The following is a 21294-nucleotide window of genomic DNA, read 5'->3' as shown; positions in this document are numbered from 1 at the left end:
GTAAACTAAAATCCATTAATAAATGTTTCAGCCTTGCTGAGGGAAAAAAAAAAAGCAACCAACATTGGGTTTGTCTGACCTCTACTATTTAGTACTTAATGCAGCACTCATTTACCATGGTGACGTGTACAGAATAAATAGATAATGTGGACAGATGAGAGAGAATCCAGCTTTTAGCACTAACCTCATTATGTTCAGAATATTGGGAAGGGGTTGCACTTAAAGCATCAATCAAGATAGCCCCGTTTATTGAGCTTTCATAGACAAAATTTAACTCTTTATATGGAGTATCTGAAGCTAAAGCTTCACTTCAAAATACACTGAAAGTGGGAATTTAATGAAGCTGGACCAAAAGGCAGCAGCAACTCTAAACAAAACGAAGTTATCAATCATCAAAGTTTTTGCCAACTACACAAGGCTGGACTGGGGAAATTCAGAGAGAGTGCAGGGCAGTGTAGAGCTCCACATTGCTGTCCTGTGAGTCTGAGCTGTCTGTGTCACAGGCTGCTGGAAACGAGATCAGCTGGACCAGCCAAGTCTCTTTATACAGTAATCGAAGCAGTTCTTGGGTACAGTTAAACTGTATGTCTGTTGGAAGGAGCTCTGTTTTCACCTTCTCCCCCTCAAAACCCTATTCATGTGTCTGTATTTACTATCATCACTATTAATATTTTTCACTAATTACTTGACTGGGAGCGAATACCATAGTAGCAGAATGAAGCACAGTTACATGCTTGGCGTTTGTTTGTGTTTTCCCTGGGATACCTGGGATGCAGACATGCCACAGAGAATTAATGTCTTGGTGTTATTCGTCTTGTGGAACCAAACCGCACTTACAGCGTTAGCAGTGTTAAGTAGGTGAAGGTGCATTTTAAAGGCAGCGTTTTTCACCAGAGGCCATGTCCTTCATTCTAATGAGACAAGCAGAGAAGAGTCACACCAGGCAGAACATGAGCTTGAGCAAGGCAGATGGAAGGTTCAATAAAGCAGTGAGCTCTCTTGCATCCTGCAGTACCGCTTATCCTGGTACCTAGATATCCCATAGCCAACACGGTTCAGCACTGAGCCCCCACCACTGAGCAAAGAGAAAGGCTCGTGGTGATAGTATTCCCTTCAAGCCTTTCTGAAGTTCCCTGCCATAGCTGTTTCCAGACAGCGGCAGAAAGCAAAGAAGTTCTGGATGAACCTTTCCTACTCTTTCTTTGACCACCACCAAGCTGCAGCATCTCTGGGATCTGCTACCGTGTAGCTGCAGCACCTGCTCCACCTTCTCCCTGTTTTATTAGAATTGGCAGGACAGCTACAGAATCAGGGAGCAATTTAACCTACAAGCCCAACTGGTCTGAATGCAATATGTTTTTATTACTAAGTGCAATTTTATAGCCTTTTCTCTTTGATGTGGAATCATACTGATGAACTCAAAAGTGATTGGAGAGGGGGACAGGGAGAAAAAATAATTTTTCCCGTTAAAGAATTGTGATGCAGATTTTTTGATCCAGATCAACATTAGGTTTTTCCTGTCTGTTTTTGAAATACAGTAAGTAGACAGCAAGGCTGCAATTGTCTAGAAATGTGCTTTCAAGCCTCCTAAAATGCTGATGTTAGTGTGTGACTTAGGCTTTAATGTGTTCAGCATACTCCGTAGCAGGGTGCGGAACTGCTCATTCCATGGAAATTACAGCAAAGTGTTTCTGATTGTGACAGTAGAGATGGAGATGTATAAAACACAACCCAGGGTTCCCTCTGCCTCTGGTATGTAGTGAGGCTAGTAGAAATTCTGAAAAACGCCTTTGGAAATTGCAGCTGACTTAATCTGAGTTAACAATGGTTGCCCTGTCTTTTCCATCCCACCTAGTTGTGCTGATTGTGAGAATGACATTGTGGAACCTCATTTTGCTGACTCTTTGAAAGCTTAGAAAACCATACAGTGAACTTACAAAACTGGTATTTGCATCTTCTTTTTGTAAAAAGGGTCATAAACCCCAAGAAATACTATTATTAGTAGCTCACTCGATTCAGGCGTATGATGATACACATGTGAGGAGCTTTATGCATGTGCATTCTAACCACAAGCAGCCGTGAGCAGTTGGCCAGGACGAGCTTTACAACACATTCTTACTGAAATCTTTGAGGTATTATTCCAAAAGGAAGGAAACTGCAAAGGCAGCAATAATAATCACTGGCTAAGGAAGAGTTTTATTGTTTTGTATTTGTTTTCTTCTCCCCTGGCGAATGTCACTTTCCAGAATGTACAATACACAACTGTTCAGCTATTTTTTTTTTTTAGTGGCTTTATGAGCTATAGCATGCTAAGAAATGTTTGACTTTTTTAGTTTTGGCTGCTGCTGCTGTTTTTAATTTTAGAGCTTAGAATATTCCTACAGCTCACAGCCAAGAAAGGAACGGCTGGCAGCGATAGCTATCGCGGCTGTGACTCCCATACAAAGATTGCAATCAGTGGGTCAATGCTGAGCCATTTTCCATCACAATCGATTCCTGCATATGAAGCTCTTAGGAAATGGTTTAAATGTATATCAGAGAATCATCTAGTATTATATTTCTGGTAACCGTGGATTTTTCTTCATGATCTTTACCTCAGTTGATGTAGATCTTCAACCTCTTCGATATCTCATTTGAACATAGACTGAACATAAAGCAAGCAAGCAGCTGGAAAGTAGCACGTTACTAACACTATTCGATGTTACTGATGAATTCACAGCTCTGGGTGACTGTATCCTCTAGGTACTTACCTTTCTTCTGTATTTGACAATACTTAACATGTTAATTCTTTTCGCAAACTAATATGCTGTTAAGAGTGTTTGAGTCAATGGCCAAAGTACTTGCAAGCTACTTGGGAAGTTTTTGTGTATGTGCTTTGTAACGTTTGGCAAAACAGTAGCCATTACTCCCAAATATTTAGTAGTCTGGCGGTGTGTTTTGCCTGGGCATATTGATTTCAGAGGCATGTTTCTGCTCTTTGAACCTGTTCCTCTGAACGTTTGCTGGCAGTCACTCCATAGCTCTGGCCCTCTCTAACCTCTCAAAAGCTGTCTTTGTCTCCACTGCCCTCCTGTTTCCATTGTGCGAGCCTTTTCTTTCACTGCTAGGTTTCAGGCCAGGTGAGGTTATGCTGTGAGTGTGGAAACTGCCCTTACTCCGTGCAGCAAAGATGTAATCTTTATTGACGTCGGCTTTTGTGTCAGAATAGCCCCTGTGTCAATGTACCCTTACAATGAGGTGAGTTCTCCTGCTACACAGTTGGACAAACTTTGAGACATCACATTTTGCTTTAGGTCTATTTTCCAGTCCTTGTCCTTTGCCTTGTTTCATATTGCTATGAAAGTCTATTTTTCGAAAGTCTTCTTATAGTTCAGTTTGTCCCTACAGCACTGCCCGGGGCACCCAGAAACGCTCTCAGGTTCCCCTTCCAGCTCATGCCAGAAAATCAGTGTCACTCTGGTTTACGCTAATTTGCTTCAAGAATAAGGGAATTTTTCTTATGTATATTTCAATCTAAAAGAGAGATTTGAATAATCTTAAATAGATGTGCATAAAAGAGAGTCCTATGTATTTCACCATGTATCTTTTAAGTCTCACTTTGCACATCTTGAGACTATCAACCTTCCCAACAGGCCAAGGATTTTAAGTTCCACATCACGGATCACAGCAGGGTTTTTTCAGTTTGTCTCACTTGTTTTTGCTTAGTTGAATGAATTAACCTGGATTTTCATAGTAGTAGTGAATTTTAATGTGTCTGTTGTTACTTAGTTTAGATAATGAGTAAGAGCTCTGAATAAGAAGCCAGTTTACATGTAGCTGAAGTTGTTTCCCAGTTGCATTAACTCTAGAACTAGTTCATTAAATGAGAAAGTAGTTTAGTGGGGTGTTTTTTTTTTTGTTACAAAATTCATGCTATATATCTAGGATAAAACCATGACTTTTAAGTCAAAGGCAAACCTTCCTCTTGCTTATGGCCTAGTAAAGTCATGGATAAAATGATTTTCTGTCTCTCACTTCCCTCAAAAATTCTGCTTTGCCTGATTCGTTTTGCTGATGCTGACGAGAGATTTGCTACAATATTTGGACGTGTGCTGAGCTCCTGTGCTGGGCTCGTGTTTCCAGGAGCACCGCTCAGCAGCCCGTAACGCCCCGCTGTGCCCGGCGCTGACGGAACTCTGCTTTGCGGAGGGTCGGAGCGTAACGGGCAGCGCAGAGTTGTGACTGACTGAGCTTAACCTTGTTGTGCTGGAAAAGGAAAGCAGTGCTTTGCTGACATCGAAATGGTGTTCTTTTGGAACGAGTTAAGTTAAGGGAGCCCTGAAGTGGCGAAGAGGCAGAGCCTGGCCTGGAGCTTCTGCACACAGTGACACCCTGTGGTCTCGCTGGAGGTTTCTCCCGGCTCTGGTGCCATCAGTCCACGCTGGTTAGCTGCAAACTAGATGATCGAAGTCAGTCCTGGTAATCTAGTAAGAGATTTCTATTTGGTCCAGAAAATGTGTAACCGGAGATATCAAAAGAAAAAAAGAAGACTTGACTTGCCTCCCCCTGGTTCCTCTTATTCAGCCAGTTATTCTTCAGCAAAGCGGAGTTTGTGCTGCTTAGAAAGCAACTAAAAGAAAGCAACTTCAAGCTTTATATAGTTTATATTGTGATTTAAAGTCAATCTTTACATTAGTTATCCAAACAGAATGTTTATTCCAAGTGTTTTTCTCTCTGGGTTGATTACTTTCTCTGGGAAGACCTGCCAAGTCTGTAATTGTCCCCATATGATGGATGAGGGTCTTCACAACAGGAAAGTCTGTTCCATGCTCCTCGCTCACCTGACCGTCTCACGGAGAGGGCTACAGAATAGGGCCACTTGTGCTATAAGGAAAAGAAATGTCTGCATAGAAGGATTTTTTCATGCCAAATTTTTCCACGAAGCCTCTTCTGTGTCCTGTCATTCAAACCCAGGACAGTATCAGAAAGAGCCTTACAGAGCTGGCAGCATCTGGAATACCACAGATTCAGGCAGAAGTGTAATTCCAAGAAGGCAGACACAACAGCTCAGTCATTAATAAGAAGGGAGAAAATAAATAATTAAATTTGAATTCTCTTCCAAAGTATATTTTGAAGAGCTGTATTTGATTCGTGGGACTTATTTAGAATTTGTTTTACATTTATATTTAACTGGTATCATGAGGAGGGAGAATGAAAAGTTGAAAACGAAATGCTTAAGAAGGATGATTTTTTATGCTTGTAATAATTTGTGACTACTCTGTGGTAAGGCTGCAGACCTGATTCATCACTGTTACGTTCTAGTTTAATGCCAGTGAAACTAGACTGATTTCCATGAGTTTGGCATGAAACCGGAATAACAATGTGGTGAATCAGGCACTATAATTCCCTTCTGAGATTCATGTGATGTAAACAAACACATTTAGATTCACATTTGAGATTTATAATATCTCCAGTTCCTTCCAACCCAGATTATGGTCTCAGAATGTATGTTTTAAAGAAATTTTGATCTGTGTAATTTATGAAAGATGGTTTTATTTCATATTCTTATGGCTGTGCAGTTGAAAGTGAGTCCTTGGATACTGTCTGTATGATGTTCAGAGATACGGATGCTGTTTGGATCAGATGCTGTTGTGTGTGTTGGGAGGAAAAGGATGACTGTTCTTTTCATTTAGAGGTTGACTTTGAGCGCCATTAGGAAGGATTTGGTCTAACATAGGAGACTGCTGTCTCTACTCTCAGTACTGGTAATGGCTACTTGAATATTAAAGGTGGGAAATACAGAGCTATGTAAATATAAATGAGGTAATTTACCCAGAAAGAAAATTTTAAATGTCCAAACAGCTGATTCATCTGGCCTGTGGCATTTTAGTGAATTACAAAGGTTTGGTTACAGTCAGGAGCTAGTTGGGACAAGCTACCTATGATCACCTCTGAGCCAGAGTGACGAGAGGTCTCTTGATGACAGTGCTGCCAGGGTAACGCAGGACCTTTCCCATGCTACACACCTTAACTGCAAATGCCTGATAGAATAAGCATGCAAATGCTTGTGTATATAGCAAATTCCTCTCTCCCCTATGTTTTTATCAATATTTCCTATACAAATCTTGGTATTAGTGTTCCCTAAAGGGCCAGGCATTAATTTAGATGCCGATTAGTGTGTGAGATGCAGCAGAATCGCAATGTACGCACTCTCTCGTCGGCACTTGACTGCGGAGGGGAGCAGACAGACCCTCCAGCTACGTTTACCACCACAGCTGGGATACTGGAGTTTAATGAGGTGCTTTTGCAATGTGAAGATTTTCAGAAACATATACTCACACTAGGAGGGCTTACCAGGATATTTTTTTGTAATTAAATGTAATTACATCTATACCCGTAGTCAAGTTTTCATTGATAGATACAGGCAAATAAAAACCAGCAAGCAAAACCCAAAGAATTAACAACATGAGCATTTTCTATGTTTGCATTTTTTGACTTTTTTTCTATTTCTTACCTCAGTGGTTTGGCAAAAAGCCATGAGATGCTAGCTGATCAGGCAATGTGTAGTCAGAACTCTGGCAAAACCAGAGCATGAAATATTTTTTGATATTTCCTTCCTTCTGGAGGAAAGGAAGAGTAGTTTTGTGATAGTCAATTTCTGAATCAAATTTCAGTGGACTTGTTTTACAAATACCAATGACAAATGCAAACAGTGGTGGTCAAACACCAGTGAGACAAGCTGGTAGATTTAAAAATATCCTTATTTTACTGATGAAGAAATTGAAATGTGAAGTGATTGAAACTGAATTTTCAGAAAATTTCAGGTTTGCCTGCCACTAAGTGGCAGGAAAATGAGGAATTATTTGGAAAATTATCTGCTTTGTTTCTTAGTTCCTAAAATCATGTGGGTTGTACATTTAAATGTAAGGTTTTGAAAGAGGTGATCTGCCTTTTTGGACAGTTAGCAGGCAGCAAGTCTGGGAGCTGAGCTCTGCTGCCCACTGCCCAAGCACTCAGACATCCCCCCACCCCACAGCAGGAGGTCAGAACCACCCACCTCTTTGGTGCAGGAGATGGCTTAGTGGAGCTGGAGCCAGCAAAATTATTTTCCTTTTCCAATGGTATGTCATCATTACTCATACTGATCAGAAGTCAGCAATTGGTTTGTTTCTTTCACATTTGTTTGTTTGAGAAAGCTTTGCTCATGGACATCGTACTGTGTGTCCATGGAGACATTTCATCAAAACTAATGAGATGAAACGAAACTGCTTGAACTATTTCGTAGCAGGAGCATCATCTGATTTTTGTCTTCAGCTTAGAGTGTCTTGCACTAAAGTTTGCATGTGAAAGGCCGGATTCCTGCTTCTGTTCATCTACTTTGCTCTCTCTGGTGGCACTGTTTACACAGGGGTGGGGGCAGGACTATAAGAAGGCTCCAGATTGACAGTGATGGTGTTCTTAAAGTCTCTCTTCAGGCTCATTTCTTTCAGATTCAAATCATTCTTTTTTAAATCATTCTTTAACTAAAACCTGTTACAGGCATGTGGCTCATGGGCTATGTCCACTATGTAAGCAATTAAAAAGTATTGTCTTGATTATTTTTAAGGGAAAATTTAGACACTATGACAAAACCTAACCAAATCCAAAGCCTTATCAGGTCCCTGGGATTTTTATCTGAAACTTCTCTGCTTTGTTTTCCCAAGGAAAATTCCAAACTTCCTACATGAAGCTTTCTTCAACAATTATACCAGCCTCTTACTGAGTTTCTTTTGTGTAAAAGCCAGCCTTTCTGACCTGTTCTGTTCCTCCAGTGCCTGACTGAAACCCTACAGAAAAGGCTTTTATTTGCTCTTGCCAAGGGGAAAGAAAGCAGGGTACTTAGCTGGATGAGATAAGCCTTTGCCGGCTGACTCCACTGCAGAGTCCATGGGTGACATCAGAGGCCAAGTCTTTTAAAATAGGTCACCTCTTGCCCTGCATAGCTGCTTCAAGTGCATTAACATTATCCAGTGGGAGAAGAGAGGCAGATGAATTTTGATCTTGCTTTAAAACGACCATAAGGCTTCCCCCAGCACGGTCATGCCATTTGCACACCAGTGGAGATTCATAGGAAAAGCAATCCGCAGAACCGCTGTCTTCCTGGCTGAGACCACCCTCCTTCCACTGGCTTTGTTTCTGACCTGGTATGATGACACCTTTGGGGTAGCTCAGCTTATGGTGTCAGCTGGGCTGGGTGGCTGTGCTAACAAATGTTCAAAAGGCTAATGCCACAAGAGCGTGTGGAAGACAAGTCCCTTGGTGTTTCTTCCTCCAGCAACGTAGCTGGGCCAAATCTTGCAGGCGTCCCTGCGAGTGGCTGAGATTTTGCCCTGGGTGAAGACTAAGGCTTAGAGCTGTAATGCTGAAATGGGGTCTGTGCAGGGAGATGGGCTTTCAGAAGTGTCTCTCCTTCAAGAAATAAGGCTTCATTTCAGAAAGCCTGTGTACATACTTGGACTGATGGAAATATGCTTTAGACTGAACCTTTCGCTGATGAACACAGACCATTTCTCTTCCTGAGGACACCAACTAAAGCCTGAAACTCTGTTTATTTTGCCAGGTGCTACTCCAGTCTTCATGAGGTAAGGGTCACACTAGCCTCAGACATTACTCGCCCAGCACAGGGGAAAGTCCTCAGCTGCTTTTTTCTCAGCATGGGTGTAAAAAACCTCTAAACAAAGCTCCAATCTTATTTTTACGTACCTTGACTTTCCAGTGACTTGGGTATGTACAAATCTGTTCTCAGCTCTTCACGATTTCTATTATACGACTTTAAAAGAAAACCACAAAATCTATCAAGAAATTACTTGAGTAATTAGATTCCTGTTAGCTAATTAGGGCACCTAAGAATAATTTAATCTGGAAAAAATCCACATATTGAGATTTGGAATATAATATAGCAGTATTGTGTTCTGTGAGCAATGTTATGGTCTGTGTGGGAGGAAAATGGAGCATCATAAAAAAAGTCTCCTTCCCTCCTGGCCCCAAAAGAGAGTAAACCTGTAGGGAGAATTTATCTACTGAGAGCTTGGGTTTTGTTTCATATAAAAGAGAAATAACTGATCACTTGAATTCACATTCTCTGTGATACAATTGCCTAGTTATAAAAATGATAAGGAAATTTCTCATTCTGTATAACTATGATTTTTTTGTGAGCAGAATCCTGACAGCACAGTAGTCAATGGGAACTAAAGGATGCTGACAAACCAAGGATTTAATTCTCTCCTGTGAATCAAGTGATATCACAGCCTGGTATTTGTGATTTTGTTTCCGATTATTTCCTGACTCCTCTCAAGAGGAATTTATCATGAAAGAGTTCAGTAAAGAAATTCAGCTTATAATTTCCAATTTCCAATCCTGAAGTCCATATCTGTTTGTTATACAGCTAATAAGAAAGATTATATACTTATGCTATACTTATTTACAGGTAGGGAAGTCAAGGAAGAGATTAGTCATGTTACCAAAGTTCATACAAATGTCAATGGCAGGAACTGGCTTCCTGATTGTCCTGTCTGATTCCGTACCTGTGGGACCATGCTTTAGTAATCAGCACTGTTTTTAACTACACTTTTTAACCTTGAGTATAAGTCGTTTGAATATCTTTCATAAAAAGGTAATGGGAAATATATACATTGAAAAAATCCAGTAAGTCAATTAATGTTTGCAAGATGCACAGTAATGATGGTAAAGAATGCAACAGCGAATGCAATCTGTCTGCCTGGACTGGCTCGTCCTTTTACACACAGCACACCACAAGCAGCCAATATCTAGAGAATAAGTTAGATAAATTGATATTACCTAGACTTAATTCTTTCCTCAGCCCTACATTTGCAGATCTGCCACACCTCAGTGGAAATTGCACTGTGACATCTGCAAGTGGAAAATTTTAGAAGGGGCGTTGGTACAGTGAGAGATTGATGTCTGTTTTTAATGGCGTTTTATTTTAGAGCTTCTAACTACTGTGCATCAAAGATCCTACATGGTCTTCATCAAGCATTTGGGAATCATCACCAGAGGACAAACACTTTCTGGCCATTAACCATATCGTGACAACAATAGAAAAATTATTTAATATCTCATTCAAAAAACAGTTAAGTGCAATGGTTAGCAAGATCCTTGACCCTCCTTTGCTTCATACAATTTTACTTAGTTGTTCAGACAGGGTCTCAGAGATTCTTATTTTCATTAGAAATCTCTAGTATTGACCATTTCTGCCATGCTTATAGTGCAAAGCAAATTAAGGCAACAAAAGTAAGCGGTTCCAAGGAAGATTCCAGTCCAGTAATGTCATAAAACTTTTAAAATGAAACATTAGTCTTTGTTAAGCTTTGGTTTGCTAATTTTGCATATTACTGTCAGGTGCTCTTCAGCACCAGTACTGATATATTAATAAGTTAACTGAGGTGAGGGTTTTATTATTATTTGAGTCTGGTAGAGCCCGTTGTGAGTTTGCTACCACTGTTTGGCAACCCAGCCTTTTCTGACGATTGAAGCGCAGTCCCTGGGTATCCCTGGCAGCCAGGTATCCTGATGGCTCTGCTGCCAGCTTGCCCAAAGGACCTGCGGCTACAGGCGCTCCATTGCTTGCTGATAATTCGCAGACAAAAAAATGGGAGTGAGCAATGTGCTCTTGTGGCCAAGAAGTCCAATGGCATCCTGGGGTGTATAAGAAGGGGTGTGGTTAGTAGGTCAAGAGAGGTTCTCCTTCCCCTCTACTCTGCCCTGGTGAGGCCACATCTGGAATATCGTGTCCAGTTCCGGGCCCCTCAGTTCAAGAAGGACAAGGAACTGCTTGAGAGAGTCCAGCGCAGGGCCACAAAGATGATTAAGGGAGTGGAGCATCTCCCTTATGAGGAAAGGCTGAGGGAGCTGGGTCTCTTTAGCTTGGAGAAGAGGAGACTGAGGGGGGACCTCATTAATGTTTATAAATATGTAAAGGGTGACTGTCATGAGGATGGAACCTGGCTCTTCTCACTAGCATCCAGTGATAGGACAAGGGGAAATGGATATAAGCTGGAACACAGGAGGTTCCACTTAAACATGAGGAAGAACTTCTTCCCAGTAAGGGTAACAGAACACTGGAACTGGCTGCCCAGAGAGGTTGTGGAGTCTCCTTCTCTGGAGATGTTCAAAACCCGCCTGGACGCGTTCTTGTGTGATCTGATCTAGGTGGTCCTGCTCAGGCAGGGGGATTGGACTAGATGATCCTTTGAGGTCCCTTCCAATCCCGAACATTCTGTGATTCTGTGAAGTGCTTTAGATGTAGTGCTTATGTCTAAATGCTAATCAGGGCCTCTGGTTTTCTGAAACACACAAAAGAGGAAGAAAAGCTGTAAATCAGAAGGGTAATTTCTTATTTACAACAGTGCTGCAGGGTTCAGGGCAGAGTCGCAAGGGTTAGCACTGAAAAACACTTTTGTACTAACTTTTCTCTTTCCATATCTTTTCCTCCTCTAGAAAAAGACGAGAAGAGAACAAACATCTCACAGGCAGAGGTAAGTGAAATCCCTTTTTTATAAACATATTTATTGTTAAAATAGGTCTATGGTTAAAACCCCTTTGAAACTCACTGCTTCATCCCGGTTAATGTTTTTATTTGTGCTGTCGCGCCGTCTTCAATAACAGCCTTTTAAGAATCATCAGTTTCAAACCAGGGCCATATAAAGCCGTGTCGTGTCTCCACGCTGCCAGCTGCTCTCCCTTCTCCCTGTAGCAGGGGACTGGGAAAGACAAGCCTCCCCTCTGCCTTGCTGCCATGCCCTGGCAAATCACCCAGGGTGACCCTGCCAGCCTCATCCAGCAGTGGTTTGGGTCTGCAGATCACTGCTGGTCTGCAAAAGCATTGCAAACTCCTCTCTCCTCATCCCGTCATTCGCCAAGCCCACAGCAGGCAGAGCACCGATGTTCTTTGTGCCAGAGTTTGAAGTCGACTCCTCTGATCTCATTTTCTGACCTCCCCTTGCACAGCTCCTGTGATTCCCTGATCTCTTTCTCCTTCATCCATTCCTCAGGGAAGCAGACAGTGCTTTAAATAGCAGTAGGAGGTATTGATTGGTTCAAATTTGGACCCAAATGCAGACTTATAAAGATTTACTGGGGTGAGGATCAACAACCTATCCCACAATGTTTATAAATAACTTTCTCTTTGAAAAGAAGACAATATTTTATTTATACATGTTGTCATTCCAACTGTTGCAGTAAGGTAAGGTAAGAAGATTGGCCATACTTGTGTGAAAGTGGTTTTCTTAAGAGCTGTCTCAAACATTCCTTGAAGAAATAGATGTGATTAAAATTCACAGACTATATTGAAGTCCAAGCACTCACGGAAAGAGGTAATTTTAGCAAGTATTTGGGAAAGAGTAACATTGTTATGACCAAATCCAACCAGCAATTGATTAGATGAGAAAAAATAAAGCTTGCCTACATGCAACTCTTTTTAAACCTTTTTCTTAGGCAAGTGAGATGGTTCTTATGTCTTCAAAAGCTAGCTATATATGTGACCTTATGTAGTTTTGTTATCCTTTGTATATGGACATATTTCATGTTGGCGTCATATGGACACTGATTTAACTGCTTTCATTTTGCAAAAGTTGCTCTGCTTTAGCACTGGAATGTATTCTAGTTAGGTTTTGCAAATTATACATTGGTATAATTATACTACTGTTACTCTGTGCAATTTTACTACCCATGTTTTGGAATAATTTATATTTTGTGCATAGATGTGAATTTGGGGCCATAAAAAGTTTGACTGTGTCTAAATATATCACTTAAATCAGGCCCAGTTAAAGACTGAGCAATTGGTTGCTGAAATTATGATTTTAGGAGTAATAGACACATGGAAAAAGTGCAGGGTGAAAGATCTTCCATTTATTTATGCAAAAATTTATATATTAATAATTTCAGTACTACCTTACCTATATGTATAATCATTCTTTACTGTGTATTTAGCTGAAATATTGAGTAATGTAAATCTTGCAACTCTTAATATACGTAAACATTTATTTGTCTTATGAAAATCAGTTACATAGACTGTTAAAAGCACAGGTTATCTTAATTTTACACTTAACCATATATATTTTTTAGAGTGAAGGGTAATTTTCAGTATTATTGGGTCTGGTTTGCCTGGGAGCCATAAAGGTTGTCCATTAACCACATATTTTGTGCATCCCTCTAATCTTAGTTTTCCCTGTGTTCATGAAAGCCTGGGAACTGACATCAGATTTATACGGTATAATTTTCTTAGAAACTTCTCAGATTGGTGTGTGTGCCCTCAGAAAGCAGCTGTGAGGCAAGACCCGGAGCTGCCATGGACAGAAAACTCTCCCGGTGCCCGTCTCTTACAGCCTCTCTCTGTGTTTTGTCCCTCGCCAGTCCCAGAGTGCCTCTCCCAAGCAAAGGAAGCAGAGCGTCTTCACCCCGCCTGCCCTCAAAGGTACTGTGCAGGTCCCGTCCCTGCTCCCCGCGTGCCGTGGCTCCGTGGCTCCGTGCCTTCCCTCGCCAAGGCGATGCCGGGGCGACAGCAGCGGCTCTGCCCATGAGCAGCACGGCCGTGGAAGGTTCATGCATAGTCCCCGCGCTTTTCACTCTTGGAAGTGACCATCTGGTATTGACTGTCTGCCTGATACTGACCATCTATCGATCCTCACCACAGAACCTTGCAGCAGTAGGAAATTTTATTTTTTTGTTAAAAAAGCTTCTTTTCTCAGAAACTCTCAATACTTTCATTTGTAATTCCCTCCCAAACATGGAGGAGAACTCCTAGAATACATACTTTTTAGCAGTGCTGGCTCCACACAGCTCTCTGGTTCTTATTTAAACCACTCCGGTATGTTCTGCCTCCCTTTCCAGGCAGCTGTGAAAAGGAGAAGAGCCAAAGTTGTGGGCTTGTTATCTGATCATAGGAAGTGTGAAGTCTTTCTTGTGAAGACAAGGGGAAATGAGAAATCTCAGTAAATATTTAAAGGGCTTACATGCTTTTCAGATATGAACGTAAAAGCAGAAAGAATATTATCTGGGATCAGAACAGCTACATTTAGGCCTTATTTCTCAAATGACTCTGAACAGAGTTTGACTTGACCATGCTTGCAGGGAAGCAAGATCCCTGGCGATTCACCAGCACTTCAGCCTGACACGTGTCCGTGCAGGATTGTTTTCAGACCGCGGGCCAATGGCTATCCTGCCAGGTGTCTCGTGATAGATAATGAACAGCCTCAGTTTCCATTCCTTCTGCTTGACACTGTTTATTACCTGGCAAAAAAGCTGAGATATCTGATCTGTTGTGGGAAATACTGCCGTTGTCGTTAGGTAATTTACCGTATCAGCCAGTTCTATGTATCTCATTCCGTAGCTTCATTTCTCTAGTACTTGACTTGCCAATGGTTAAAACATCACTCAGGTGCCACAGAAGAATTACTATCTGTTTGTCAAAATGGGCTGAAGTTTGTGTCTTGGATATTAGAAATATTATTATTACAGTTAATTATAACAATCTGCGTAAGGAAGAAGCTTTGCTTGAGCAGCAATAATACCTGTTGATCTCACTGCTGTAATGTTTTCCTATACGAGCCTAAACTAAACACTGTGCAGATGAAGTACTCTGTGAAATGGGTCCTTGTATCTCCTCTCAAGGACTTCAGTCTACTCAGCATTACCTTTAATAACCTGCTGGGACCTGGGGAAGTACCTGCCACAGTTTGCTTCTACATCAACTTAATTCCCAGGGAACAATAGGAAAGTAAGTGAATCAAGGTAGATCACAACTAACCTGAAATATCTTGTAAATGGAACAAAGCAAAGCATAAAATGCCTCTCTTCGATACCTCAACACCCTGGAAATTGATAACCCTTCCTGTAAACAGGCGGAATCGCTCCAGATTTACCATACTGTAGCTGCCATAAATACTATCCTTTTTGTTTAAAAATGACTTGAAATAGAAAATTCATTGTTCCTTCCTCTTCATTGTTGTGTAAATATAAATTTTTTTTTTAGACTAAGATGCAAATGCGTAGCAATATGAAATACACAGTGCTATGAAAGCGTTACTGAGAAATACAGATTTTTTGCAATTATTCTAGTTTTATAGAAGTTGAAGATAGAAATATTCAGCAGTATTTTCAGCATAACAGGCTTCATAATTACACACTAGTCCCCCAGTTTTGCATATGTTTATTTCCTGTGTGCTGTTTCCCCCTCAATATATTCACAATATATTCAATACACAGTCTTCAATACACCGTAAACAATGAGATTCTGCATGCTAAGCCTCTCTCCTTTACATCTCCTTTGGCTGCTCCGTACCCTCTGGGACTGTTATTGATGGAAGGTGGGATAGATTGTAAGCTGGTACCTTACATTCAAAGATGGAGATCATAAATCTCCATGAAAAAGAACTTGTAGTAGACAAGCACTAACATTTTCATTTATTATGTTTCTCTGGCATTTTAGTAGTTTTTAACTGCAGTTAATTCAAAGTTCTCAGAAAAAAAAAAAGTTCGAGGGTGAGTGCAGAGCCTGGAATCTGAGACAGCATCCACGTGTGCAGAGCTGTGGGAGAGACAAGGGGTGGCACAAGGTTTGCTCTATGACTGCAGCAGAGAGGTAGTCAAGAGAAACCATGGGGACAGTCCTGCTTCAGCCTGCCTCTTTAAGTAGCTCTTGAGATTATTATTTCTTCTTTGAACTGAAGACATTTTTGCTGCACTTATAGAATCATAGAATGGTTTGGATTGGAAGGGACCTTAAAGATCATCTAGTTACAACCCATTGGCCGTGGGCAGAGACACTTTCCCCTAGATCAGGTTGCTCAAAGACTCATCCAACCTGGCCTTGAACACTTCCAGGGATGGGGCATCCACAACTTCTCTGGGCAACCTATATCAGTGCTTCATCATCCTCAGAGTGAAGAATTTCTTCCTTAGATCTAATCTAAATCTACCCTCGTTCAGTTGAAAGCCATTTCCCCTTGTCCTATCACTACATGCCCTTGTAAAAAGTCCCTCTCCAGCTTTATTGTAGGCCCTCCTCTGGACTCTCTCCAGCAGCTCCATGTCTTTCTTATGTTGGGGGCCCCTGAGCTGAATGCAGTATTCCAGGTGGGGTCTCACAAGAGCAGAGTAGAGGGGCAGAATCACCTCCCTCGACCTGCTGGCCACGCTTCTTTGGATGCAGCCCAGCATACGGTTGGCTTTCTGGGCTGCAAGTGCACATTGCCATCTCCTATTGAGCTTCTCATCAACCAACACCCCAAGTCCTTCTCCTCAGGGCTGCTCTCAATCCATTCTCCACTCAGCCTGTATTTGTGCTTGGGATTGCCCCAGCCCATGTGCAGGACTTCTTGCAAGTTCCTTGAAATAATTACAACACTCTGTGAGAGAAGAGCAGCTGTTTTCATGAATTCATCGCTAAGCAAGAGAGAAATCAAGAGTAAATGAGGCTGCATGTTGTGATTACAAACAAAATCGGAAATCGTTAGCATGGTTAAAATGAGTGGAAGCAACATCAGATAATAGTGATGACCAGTTACAGTACCAGGACTATAGTATATGTTACATGGAATATGCAAATATGCTAAAATATCTGAAATAAATGAAAACAGAGTATGGTTGTTGGTCTAAATGTCATGGTAAATATATGGAGATCACCTTCTTAGTTAAATGTGGGCATATTTTTCCCCTCTGCCGTAGCGCTCACATAAACTGAAAGACAGTATTATTTATTATTATTTGTCTAGCATTGCCTGCAAATACTTTGGTTCCATCCTACAATGGCTTGCTCTAGCTGGAGGCGGGTCTGTAGTTGCTGCAGCAAGCTGTAGCAAATCTGTGTGTCTGCTGATCCAGTGTCATGTTATGGTGCAACAGGCAGGTTCTTCTTATTATATATCTGTGTGTACTTTGGCTCCTGCTTTTATTTTCCTAAACCAAAATGCATCAGAGTCCCTACAGACAGAGCAAATAGCTGACTCATCTCAGAGCATTTTTCTTTTTACTGGAATACAGTGTGCTGGAAAAATCGATCTGAAAGCTATTGATTTAAGTGGTAACCTGGAGAGCGAATCAGACAGCAAACCAGATAACAGCTCAGTGCAGTGTTCTTGTTAGTATTATATTACCAAATCTAATGAACGTGAAAAAGATTTTCCATTTTGCTTTCAAAAAATATTTCTTTTCCTAACCCTCATACAGTAGCGTTTGTTAATTCCACGCTCTCACATAGCATGCAATGTTGGCAAAAGTCAGTATCTGAAGATTGTGTCAAATTAACCCATCATATTTTCAGTATGTTTTGATTACCTCTTGTCACACTGTTTTCTAGTTATAGCAACACTCTTAACTGAGGATTCATCCACCTCTATTTCCTTGTTTGTGTCACCTTTTTCTCTGTTAGTCTTGGGCTTTTGTGTCTGAACTTAAAATTCTCTCATCCTTCTGTAACTTTCAATGCTCTAATATGTTAATCTCGTATCTCGTAGAAACATAGAATCATAGAATGGTTTGGGTTGGAAGGGACCTTAAAGATCATCTAGTTCCAACCCCTTTGCCATGGGCAGGGAAACCTTCCATTAGATCATGTTGCTATCTCTATCACTTTCTTTCATTTTATGCTCTTCATGTGTGAAGGTTGGCTTGAATCTCCCTATGAAAACCGCCATAAAAACAACCATAGGAAGGTTTCTCAGTTTGAAGAGTCACCAGTTTTACCTAGGGTAGTATTTTCCAGTCAATTCGCATTGAGTAAAGCCTGTTTCTCCTATTTGCTAATCTGCTAATCTGCTTCTTGTTCTGTATGACAAAACCAAGAAGAAACCTTTGATATTTTTCCTCAGTACAAAGTAGAAGTCTAACTGTTTTAGCACAAATATCCATCCATCCATCCATCCATCCATCCATCCATCCATCCATCCATCCTTAGAGATATCTTTATTATTCTGGTCAGTGGGTTAGAGGAGCCCCTGGAAGCCTTGCTGGATTCTCACCCTTTTCCCCTCACACTTTCCAGAGAAGTCTAAAATGGGATGATAACCCTCCCAGGTAGAGAGGTACCAAGTGGAAGGCAGCTTAGACTGCCAAGGCAGAAGCAGATTGCATTTATCTCAGGTAATGGTGATTCCTTGGCCTCTCATTACCACTAGAAAATCCAAAAGAGCACATCAGAGCTATGACTGCAACTTTCCATCCCAAGGCATACTTTGTACCGAGGCAGGTTTCCTTTCACCTAGATAGTCATGTTTTGTTTGGTATCTCAGCACCTCCTTGAAAGGAAATGCAGCCTGAAGTGACAGGAAACAAGGTTTACAAAGACAAAGAGAAGACAGCCTGAGCTGTTCCCAAACCTGCATCACTTCCTAGAGCTCCCAAGTCTCCGCATTATCTACCAGCTATTGCTATTAATACTAGCAGCTATTTAAATACCATCAAGGTCTTCTCCCGTGAAGGAAGCGCGTTCCCGAGTGGTTTGGAGATTTCATTGAGTCCACTGGTGTGTGGTGCCAGGTGTCGGGCAAATAAGAACCTTCACTCATCCTAGTTCACCCTGCAGGAGGCTATTTAGATCAGCATCAAGATTTTACTCATTTCAGCGGGCTTTAAAGAAAGTTCTTGCAACTTTCTGTGTTCACTGGACCACCTTTGCAATTAGCTGCCATCAAATCGTAATTAAAGTCTTTCTCCACAGAGGTGAAAGGCACACTTGACTGTTTTCCCTCTCAGCCTTTTGGGAAATACGTCCTTTAAATTCCCCTCTTAATGTATTTTTCTTTGCATAGAAACAAAGACTTTTTCTTGAGCTAGGCCCCAGCTACAACATTTGAAATGGGATTAAATCTGAGTTGTTATAAATCTAAGGAATGTTCAAAGACATCATTTTGGTTTGACTCATTAAAACAACCAGAACTCACAGGCTGTTCCCAAAGTGTTCAGACCCAGGGATTTGATACATGCATAATTCTAGTGTTTACAACGATGGTTGATATTAAATGAGCTCTTTCTAGCTTTTGCCATGAATTTCTGATGATCGGCTTGTTTAGTGCCTGCTTGTTCTTCTCTCCAAAGGAAACAACATGCAGAATAAATGATTAAAATCATGATGTCCCTCCTGAAATATGTAATTTATTAGAAGCAATTAGTACAGTATGTGGCCGTCATCCAAATTTGTAACCCCTTAGGCCAGCTTGCTGATGTCTGATGCATCTCATTACTTTGTGACTGAAGGTTAACAAGGAACAAGGATAGAGTCTGAAGACATACAGGATTATTGTTAGTGTGGTAAGCACTGAGTTTGGAGCCCACGAGAATTGTCGTGGAACAAAAATCTCAGGCTAAATTTATTTCAAGTGGCAGAGGAATGGAGTTTGTAAGTCTTAAGCAGTGACTACAGAAGCTTGTATCATTTTACAGGTTGCTCTCTTATATGGCAAACTCTGTGAAGAGCCTCTAGGATGAACTACACACATCGGCGTAAGAACAAGAAACAACATATTATACCACAAAGAAAAATACTGTGTGATTTCTGCTTCGTACACTGGCTTAAATTTAATTTTTAGGAAATTAATATTAGCCTCAATATAACACATCTTACAGAGTTTTCTGAACATCAAGCTCAGGTTTTCCAAAATTCACAGAGTGAGCTGGTGCTCAGTCAGACTTTTCTTATGTGGATAAGTCATTTTGACTCAGGGTATTACATTTTCCCAATCTCTCCAATGATGACAAAGCACCTACCTTTTTTTTTTAACGTGATTGTGCCACGAGGCCAGAGCAGGCAAAGGAGATGATTTTCACCTATCCTCTCAGTCTGGAATGTGTATTTCAGACCTCCTTGCTTTTCCAGTGGGCTAAAGGGCTGTGATAAGTACTGGGTGGATGGCTAGGACTGCTCCACAAAAGCAGGCACCGTCCAGTAGCTGAAGTAATCCTCAGGGTCAGGGCTGAGTCCTCCTCTAATTCCTTAGCAGAGCTGCAGTGTTCCTGGAGCAGTATCTTCTGTTTAGCCTGGTGACATCCATTCTTCAACCCATTCATTTCCAGTAGAAGTTCTGTCTCAATATGTTGCTTCTTGGGTAACAGAAGGCGAAGCTCTCCCTCATTATTCGTGTGCATTGCTCTTGTTTGTTCATGTGTTGTGATGTGACAAAGCACCATCAGCATGTTTAGTTTCACGGGTGGAAGTCCCACGACTGCCAGGACCTCCTGAAGCACTGGGAAAAGAAAATTCCTGCTGCAGGCTTGTATCATCACGTTTGTTCCTTTTGCCTAACCACAAAAGAGTGGTAACCACAAGAAGGGTGCAGTTTTGGTGTCAGAACTAGTTCTTCTCTTCATTTATATACCATTCTTACCCACCTCTTAGTCAGAATGCACCTCGATGCAACCGCACCACTTAATGTAGGATGGCCTTGAACAAATTTCCTGGCCCCGGTACTGTTCTTTTTCAAGATGCCACCTTTCAGTACTTGGTCTTTTCTTCTCACCCTCTTTACCCTTCTCTCTCCTTCCTCAGGCTTGTACAGTAGTATGATGACAATAGATACAATTTAAACAAAAAATTGAGCTAAATTAATTAGTGAATCACTGAGTTGCTGAATTGGTTACGTGAGATTGCTGCCATCTCAAGTTCAGTTGGCTGCTACTGTTCTGCTACTGCCCAAAAAGTTGGCAGCTGCTGCTGCAGTCTGTATTTAATTTCTTACTGTTGGCAGCTTTGAATACGTTTCATTTCACACAGCTGGCAGCTTCTGCTTCAAAATGGCTCTGGCCTTGGCTGCAGTAAATACCACGGTACCTTCAGAGAGACCGAGGTGTTCAGTGGAGATTAAGCTTGACATCTGCTCTACAGCAAAACTGGGATGTTTGTGTTATAACTTGTCATCTGCCACTATTACCTGGTGTGTGAAAAGAAAAGATTGCGACAAGCACTAATATCAGTCCCTAAATTACCACGTGTGGTTTAAGGGCCTGAGCCAACAGGGACTGAAATCTGGGGGAGTTTTTCCACTGACTTCATTCGTTTCAGCGTGAAGGCCACATAGCTGATAGTTCTTTCTGATCTTCATGCAATGAATACTAAACTGGCCTCTTTTAAAGAGTATGACTTTATTTTTATGATCTTACAAATGTCCATGAAACAGCATTTATGACTTGAAAATACTGTTATTAAGCATTGTTGTACTAGATAGAGAGCAGTGTAAACATCATAGTATTATTAATTGCTTCTAAAGCAGTAACAGATGACATTAAAAATCAACCTTTTAAGAGATAACATCGTAAAATATTATAGAA

General features: G+C 41.2%; 1 protein-coding gene across 2 annotated transcripts in view; it reads left to right on the top strand.

Annotated features, from left to right (window-relative positions):
* Nucleotides 1–21294, top strand: part of PPP1R1C (protein phosphatase 1 regulatory inhibitor subunit 1C) — a 52892-nt gene that overhangs the window by 10427 nt on the left and 21171 nt on the right. For both annotated transcript variants that reach the window (XM_009993170.2, XM_086615892.1), the window contains exons 3-4: nt 11476–11513; nt 13390–13450. In XM_009993170.2, coding sequence (XP_009991472.1) covers nt 11476–11513; nt 13390–13450 — 99 coding nt within the window. The remainder of the gene's footprint in view (nt 1–11475; nt 11514–13389; nt 13451–21294) is intronic.

This window comes from Tauraco erythrolophus, chromosome 8 (genome assembly GCF_009769465.1).
Source record: "Tauraco erythrolophus isolate bTauEry1 chromosome 8, bTauEry1.pri, whole genome shotgun sequence".
Classification (NCBI taxonomy): domain Eukaryota; kingdom Metazoa; phylum Chordata; class Aves; order Musophagiformes; family Musophagidae; genus Tauraco; species Tauraco erythrolophus.
This window is presented reverse-complemented; position numbering and strand designations above follow the sequence as displayed.